We start from the raw sequence: 7,903 nt of genomic DNA, 5'->3' as shown, positions 1-7,903 counted from the left end.
TGGGTCAGTAGTTTGGGGCAGGGCCCAGAAAGCTCCATTTTGAGTAGGAAACGAGGGGCTTTAGGAGCACAGACTGAGAAATGCTCATTTAGCCCTGGATGGTGTGGCTCCGTGGGTTGATTCCCAGTCAGGGCACACGCCTGGGTAGTGTGAGAAGCAACCAGTCCATGTTTCTCTCTCTTCCTCCCTCCCTTTCCCCTCTCTAAAAAATATGCAATCTTAAAAAAAAACCACCTCATTTAATCTTCAGAGACACTTATCAGGCAGTGTGGTAACCGGTTCCTGGCGTCCACCCTCCCGTGGAGTCCCCTCCCACACTGTGTGGCCAGGCGGATGCTGTGGAGTGACGAGGTCCCGGAAGACACCGCAGCCCCTGCCTCGCTCCGCTCACTCTCAGCCCCCACCGCGTCGTGAGGACCCTCAAGCAGCCCCCCGGAGAGGCCCGCTCGCACAGCAGCAGAGGGGCCCCGCCTGCAGCCCGCACCCGCACCCGTCTGCCAGCCGCGCCAGGGGGCCATCTTGGAGGCGGGCCCTCCAGCCCTGGAACTGGCGTCTGGCCCAGCTGATGGCTTAACCACACGAGAGACTCAGGAGTCCGCAACGTCCGGTGAAGCCACTCCCGAATTCCTGACCCAGAGAGATGTTTATTGTCTTAAGCCACTGAGTTCTAGCACTCTTTGTTATGCAGCCACAGATACCAAATACAGGTACATACTTGTACGATCATACCCACATTACAGAGGAGGAAACTGAGTCTCACTGAAGGGCCCCAGATTTCCCGACAGTGGAGAGCATCAAACCCAGGCCAGGCTGAGGGCAAAGCCAGCGCTTTCAACAGCCCTTGGAGGCTGGAGAAGGTCACAGACCACTAAAGAGATCAATGGTTTTCTCCCACGCAGACGGGGCAACCCACCAGAGTGAGGAGTTGCCTTGGCTAAGACCCCTCAGGACGGCTCCCTGCCCAGCGCCCACGGCTCTTGGGTTTGGCGGGGGGGTGGGGGGGGGCCTGCAGAGGCGGCCAGTTTCTGGAGCCACGCACACCCTGTTCGTTGGCAGTGGAGAGCCTGGCCTTTAGAACGATCCCTGGATAGTCGCCCCAGCGGTCACCAGCCACTGAGGTCTGCGTTTCCACCGACAAGGATGTGGGAGGAGGCAACTCTAGTTGCTTCACTAGGAGGGAAACGAGGGGGGGTGGTCGAGCCCAGGCCTTTGATGTCTTTGGTGACGGCTTATCTTTGCTTCCAACAAGCCTGCCTGTGCATCGACCAGACACGTTACCCCCTCAAGATACCAGACACGTTACCCCCTCAAGAGAGCACCTAATCTTAACTACCCTGTGTCCCAGTCTCTGCCTGGCTTTCCCCCCACCTCGGTGGAATCTTCCTTACATCCCCTCCTTAATTTCAAATGCATAGAAGCAGCTGCAAAACTGTTCTTCTCAGGAGCGTTTGAGTTCTTGTTCCCCGGCCCGGGTCCTCAAGGTGACACAGACTCGTAAAACATCCTCTACAGGTTTGACCACGTCTTCTGTTGACAGATGGGAAGCGAGGACCACGGAGGCCCGAGGTTCAGGGCTGAGGTGGGGACGGGCCCTGCCACCCTCCCCAGGCCACCGCCTCCCCAGGCAGAAGAAACCTTCGAACCTGCCTAAAATCACAGGCCTGGCCACAGCAGCTTCCTGCCTCAGTGCCCTCCTCAGTGCCCTCGGGAAAGACGTGTTTCCCACCACGCCCCAGGGGCCTCGGGGGCTGGCCTTTGTCCCTCTCCTTCCCTCTCCCCTCACCTCGAACTCCAGCCTTCTTTGGACTTGTTCGCCCATGTTCTTGTCTCTGTCCCACGTGTTGCCTGCCACTCCTTCCGCCCTCCTCTTCCCTTCTCCTCTAACTCCTGTTGTCTTTCAGGTGCCAGCTGAGATGTCCCCTCCTCCGAGAAGCCTTCCTGGACTCCAGGCTCATGCTCTCATGGCCCCCAGTGTTTCTAGGGGGAGCACTGAGCACATAGTAGGTACTCCTGAAATACTAAGCACCTGACAAACAGCTGCCAAATTGCACAAGCTCGGCTCTCTGCTCTCCCCGTCCCGACATAAACCTGCCGCCTCCTGCAATGCCTGCCCCGTGCTCCCATTCTCCTCCAGCCTCCCCACCCCCTGCTCTCCCGCAGACCCCGGTCTCCACGTCGCTGTGTTTTTGCTGCATTTCCCGCCTCAGATGGCCAGCAGCTGCGGGCGCCATGTCAGTAACAAGCCGATGATGGCCAGAATGGAGGTTTAGCTCTCAGCCCAGGGGCACCTGCTTCCACAGGTTCTTAGGGGGCTGGTGTGCATCAGAGGCAGTTCCCCCCTCCACTCCTGCCCCCACCTACACCACGGGGCCACATCCTGGGGGTTTCTGACCTTCTCCAGGGCTGTCCACCGAGGGTCCAAAGGGCCAGCCCTGGCTTCACTTCATTCAAATTGTTACAACCACCTTATAAGGAAGGCGCCGTTACTCTCATTCCTCACTTGACAGCTTGGAACTCGGAGGCCCAGGGCAGTTTAGACATTGGCCCGGGGTCACATGGCCCCAACAGGGGGAGCTGGCGTTGAAAGGTGGTCCGGCCTGCCGTCCTGCACTCTTGGCCCCCATCCTTCTCCCCGCCGGCTCTACAGGTTGGGCCTGCCTGAAATGTCACTCTTAGGGGCCAGCTGGGGACCTGCGGGCCAGTGGGGCCTTGCCCCTATTTGCCACTACCCCCCCAGCTTGGTGGGGGTGCTCAGGCATCCCAGGGGGCCGTCCTGCCAGGCCTGGAGCAGTTAGTTATCCTACCCGAGGGGGAGGCAATTAATCACTCAGTTCCCACTGCGAGGATGTGGGAAAAAACTGGGCAACCAGAAGGTTTCCAGACACAGAGGAAAGGTCTGTCTCGGGGTACTACGTGGCCTTGGCTCATAGTGAGTAATGCTGGATGCCACTGCGGGGACTTCGGGGACGCTCCGGACGTGACTGGTTAAGGGAACAGACCTCCTGCAGCTGATGCACAGAGAGGACTCATCCTCACGGGGTGAACGGACCCACCCCCACATACGAGAACAGGGATGCCAAGCCCTCCCGCGCCACACACTTTTGTGCCTCACATGCGGGATCCTTCCTCACATTGACTTTCTGAGCGGGCTGCTGCAACACCCCCATTTCACAGATGGGGAAACCGAGGTCCTAGATACACAGCCGAGAAAGGTGATGTGGTGTTGGACTCAGGAGGCTGGGGCACCTGCCACTCACACCCCACGGAGGGCACAGCCTGTGGCCACTGCTCTGGGGACAGGGCGCGATCTTGACTACTTGGCCCCAGGGTCTAGCCTGTCTCCACCCTGCTCACGGTGGAAGGTGGATTCCAACTCTTCCATCCTCCTTGGCTCGAGCCCCTGCACAGCCGCCCACCGAGATGTCCAAGCACCCAGACGGGCGGCACGGGTGGCACCGGTGGGCGCTGAGGCAAGTCACGGGCACGCGTCCTGTCTAACAGCGGCAGCCACTCCTCGGCCGGCTGTCGTCATGGTGGAAGGGAGGTCCGTTGTGGCCAGATCTTAATGGTATTCCAGGGAAGCCAGTGACTGTAATTTTTATACAACGTTTCCCCATACTTTAATGGTAGCAAATTAATAAAAAAAAAACCCAGTTTTTAAAAATGAAAAATACCATTTTGTAAAACACCCCTGAGGGCCAGTTGTGGCCCCCAACTTGCACCCCGGCTCCAGGACAAAGCAAGCAGGACACCCAGACATTATTATACAATTCTGTATTGAGCGACGCATTTACAGAACGTGTTCCTTTTTTTTTTTAAATTTTAAACAAAGTTCACCAATCTCTCATAGAAACGGCTGTGTGGGTTTTGCTGTGTTTTTACCGCTAAGGGATGTGACCCTGACGGAGCTGCTCGCGGGTCCGCCGGCTCCGAGTACGACGGGATCTCCTCCGCGTTCAAGAGACTCTGCTAAGTGCTTAATCAGACCCCACCACACAGGAGCCGGCCTCGGCTCTCCGAGGATCGCAGTCTGCGTGTCGGCCTGGGTTTCGGCGGCGCGTGGGTCTCCGCGGTAAAAAGTGGTGTGTTCCCCCACGGTTGTCTGGATTGCGACAGGGTGGTGGTGACAGAAAGGAGATGTCTTGTTTGTTCCAGATCTGATGACTCTGAAAATTGGTCACTGTTTCCTATTGTCAAAATATAAAAATACCTTCATCTGGATAAAAATGTATACAGTGGAAAACTCTTCAATGCATAGCCTGGGTGTGTGGAAAAGGAGATTTCCCGCAGGGTGTGCGCTGTTCTTCACTGCTGGGCGTGGGGGCTGCGGCCGGGGCTGGGTGCATGAGAGTTGAGCGTTCTGGAACGGCCCTCCGCTGTCCCCTTCCGGTCACCGGGCCTCCCTGGCCTGGCTGCAAGATGCTGGCGGCATCCCCGAAGCCCGCGTCGGCCATCTCCCCCTGCAGTGGACTGGCACCGATCACATACAGCCACCTTCTCGTCGCCATGTGGGGTCGGCCGTGGAGGCACCCCACGCAGCCTTCCCAGAGACTGGGAAAGGATGGGAAAGAGAAACAGGACACTCGGTATGAGGGCTGTTGCGTCCAGAGTGGGGGCTCCCCGCCTTGAAACCATGGAGATGCTGGAGGAAAGGCTTCTCTGAACTGGGGGGGTTGAGTATTTGCTCCCCAAAAGGTCACGAGTTGGAAGGCAGGAGGGTGGGCTGGAGAGCTTGGCCTGCTCGCCGGCGCTGCACGCACGCGGAGCTGAGCACACCTCCCAGAAGCGGCTCCCGGCCCGCGTGAGAGAGGTGGCGAGGAGGGGAGCTGGGGTCTCGGGTGCGATGAACCTACTTTTTGGCGCTGGGCGCTTGTGAGGCGACTGACGCTGTTGTTTTCTTAAAACACAAAAACGAGACAACGGCGGCCACAGTCTTGCTCTGAAAAACCAGCAGGGAAACTTCTGCACCGTGGCCACGACTCAGGGTGGGGAACGGGGTCACTCTGGCTCAAGCGCCATCCTCCAATCACTGGCCCCCATGCCTGGCTTTCCAAAGGGTCTGGAAACACGTCTTGTCCACGCAAGCACGAGATGGACGTCCGACCCCCATGGCCCACGGGTTCCCGACCAGAGGGGGTGCGGGCCGTTCGTTTTGTGCCGTGAAACACACGTCTCAGGCGGGGCAGCGGGCCACAGCCCACGTCTCTACAACACTACCAACAGCACGGGCGTTCTGTGTTACCGAGGTTGCAAAGCAGACCACCAGAGTGAAACACATCCTCAGTGGCATCGAGGTTTCCATTTAGAGTCTTTTGGACTTTATCTTCTCAGCACGGGTTCCGGGAGGGCAGCAGCAACGTGCTGTGTCTCAGAGACAGACGTGGGGAAGAAACCGTGGGTCAAAGGTTAGCTAAGTTTTGGTCGGTCTTAAAGAGTGTTTTGTGATGGCTTTGAACAATTGTCTTCTTTTAATCTCATCTAGTGGCAAAAACGACACAACTTCAGTGTATACTCGCAACAGTTGTGACGGCATCCTGATTTCATAACTCTCTGTGATATCAAAACAGCATCAGCTGGGAATAAATTCCAAAGGATCCTTTATTAAAATATCTAAAAGAGGTCTATAAATATTTATTTATTTTTCTAAAAGAGTTTGGAGTTTCCAGGAGAAGATGCGGCGTCTCTTGGCTTCTGCCTTGTGCAGAGAGGCTGGGTGGAGAGGAGGGTGCCCCCGGGGCAGGGGTGCTGAAGAGAGGAGGTGGCGGCATCTGCCCCACCTGCGCACACACGACTTTACAGAACTAGGGTTACGGCAACAAATGTAAACGGCAGAGCGTCGCTGTCCACGCCTGGGTGGCTGAGCTCCTCCCTCCTGGACCGTCTGGGGCCAGGCGGCCGGCTGGGCGCGCCCCTTGCCCGCCCTCAGAACTCCCACTCCAGCGCCTCCTCCCGGTTGGCGGCCCTCTCCAGCCGGTAGATGATGCTGTTCAGATTGGCCATCTTCTCGTGCCGCCGCTGCAAGTTGGGGTTCACCTTGGCGCTGGGGTGCAAGGCCCCGGCCGTGTCGGCAGTCGGGCTGGCACTGGGCACTTTGGCAGGGGGGACGCCAGGTGGGGATGGGGAGATGGGGGCGGAGGAGGAGGGCACCGGTGACACAGACATCATGAGGCCTGGGGAGGAGGCAGCCGAGGGTGAGTTCAGGGAAACCTCCAGGCTGCAGCGCGAGGACTCTGAAGCCGACTTAAAACTCAGGGGGTCCGGGTATAGCCGCTCTCCGCCCCTGCTCTCCTGTGGGGGCTGTAGGGAGGGGCAGTCTGGGGCGGTCCCGCTTGGAAGAAGGGGCCCGGGGGCCACTTTTGGGCGTCCGTCGTTGCCCGGAGGGTCGGGGTGCATCTCTCCGGGAGAACCGTGGCCTTTGTCCAACTCCCCTGAGTCCTGGGGCTGGCGGCCTGCCTCTTCCTCAGTGTGGTCCTCGGGCTGCTCCTGCTTAACCCTCACCTGGGCCTGGGCCTCGGCCTGGGCGGGGAGGGGTGTGGTGCTCTCCGCAGGGCCCTCCCGGAGCTCCAGTTCCTTCACGGGAGGCTTCTGGTCCTCAGCCTCTGAGTCGGGGCTCTGCGGGGTGGGGTCTGAGTGGGGGTGGCCTGGCGGCAGGATGCCAGGACCCCCACTGGGGTCGAGGTCTGGTTCATCTTGGGTCCCCTCCACCAACATCTCCCGGCGCATCCGGGACCTGGGGCAGAGATGGTGGTGAGCGAGGGGGTTGGGGGGAACCGGCTAACCCTGGGCTCACTGGACAAGAAGGGCATTTTGAACCCACCCACTTCCCGGGGGCTCCCTGGGCACTGAGCTCCTCCACATGCAGCATCTTAGGAAGTCCCCTCCATAACACCACAAGGTGGGTGCAGGGGAGAAAACGAGGCTCAGAGAGGTTGAGTGACTTGCCCCAGGTCACACAGCCAGTAAATGGCAGAACAAATACTTGAACTCAGGACTGTTGGATCCAAAGCCCCTGATCTAAACCTGCACTGTCCAGCACAGTAGCCACTGGCCACAACGGCTCTTGAGCATTTGGAATGCGGCTAGTCCAAATTAAGATGTGACATAAGGGTAAGATTTTCAAAGCTTCGTCCCCCCCAAAAAGAAAAGAAGAGTAAAAGTTGTCATTAATAAAGTTTTTATATTGACTAAATGTTGAAATGGTTACATTTGTATATATGGGGCTAAATAAAATATGTTACTATAATGGACTTTTGTGTTTCCTTTACTTTTGAGAACGTGGCCACCGGAAAGTCCTGAGTGACTCAGGCGGCTCGCACCGCATTTCTGCCGGACAGCGCGTTCTCCAAGTCAAACGCAGGTCTAATTTGTGGCGACAACTCCCTGCTCCTTTCCTGAAGGGACCCTTAGACATCGGCCCAGAAGGGGAAACTGAGGCACAGAGCGTGACTTGTCCAGATCACCACAGCACATGAGGGGGCAGAGCTGGGACCAGAGTCTCGGTACCCCGAATTCTAGTCTGGCACCCGCTTTCTCTTCACTTCCACAGTCTCCCTGCTGTGGGGGGAAACCGAGTCTCACCCACCATGCTTCTGGGCAGGAAGGGCCAGGAATGGGTCTAAGCCCATTCGTTATTTTCCTATTTAGCAAATGAGGTCCAGAGGGGCCAAAGGACTCATCTAGGGTCATCATGCAACAGGGCTCCCTTGGCTACTCCAGGACTGTAGCCTTCTGCCCATTTATATGAATAACGAAGTATGTGTTATTGATATATAGTAATAACCGTTCTAATGATTATAAACATCACAACAATGGGTGCTTATATGTACCAGGCACTGGGCCAAGTGCTTTGTGTAGATCATCTCATTTGTTTTTCATAATAACCCTAGGAGGGGACATTACCATG

The 7,903-nt window shown here is 57.4% G+C and overlaps 1 protein-coding gene across 3 annotated transcripts in view; it reads right to left on the bottom strand.

Moving 5' to 3' along the window:
• Positions 1-4,731: 4,731 nt before the first annotated feature.
• Positions 4,732-7,903, bottom strand: part of CUX2 (cut like homeobox 2) — a 219,988-nt gene continuing 216,816 nt past the window's right edge. For all 3 annotated transcript variants that reach the window (XM_028528014.2, XM_036014935.1, XM_036014936.1), the window contains one exon: positions 4,732-6,730. In XM_028528014.2, coding sequence (XP_028383815.1) covers positions 5,923-6,730 — 808 coding nt within the window. In that variant the 3' untranslated portion in view covers positions 4,732-5,922. The remainder of the gene's footprint in view (positions 6,731-7,903) is intronic.

Source organism: Phyllostomus discolor, chromosome 13 (assembly GCF_004126475.2).
Source record: "Phyllostomus discolor isolate MPI-MPIP mPhyDis1 chromosome 13, mPhyDis1.pri.v3, whole genome shotgun sequence".
NCBI lineage: Eukaryota > Metazoa > Chordata > Mammalia > Chiroptera > Phyllostomidae > Phyllostomus > Phyllostomus discolor.
Note: the sequence above shows the minus strand (reverse complement) of the source record. Positions and strands in the feature narration are given on the sequence as shown.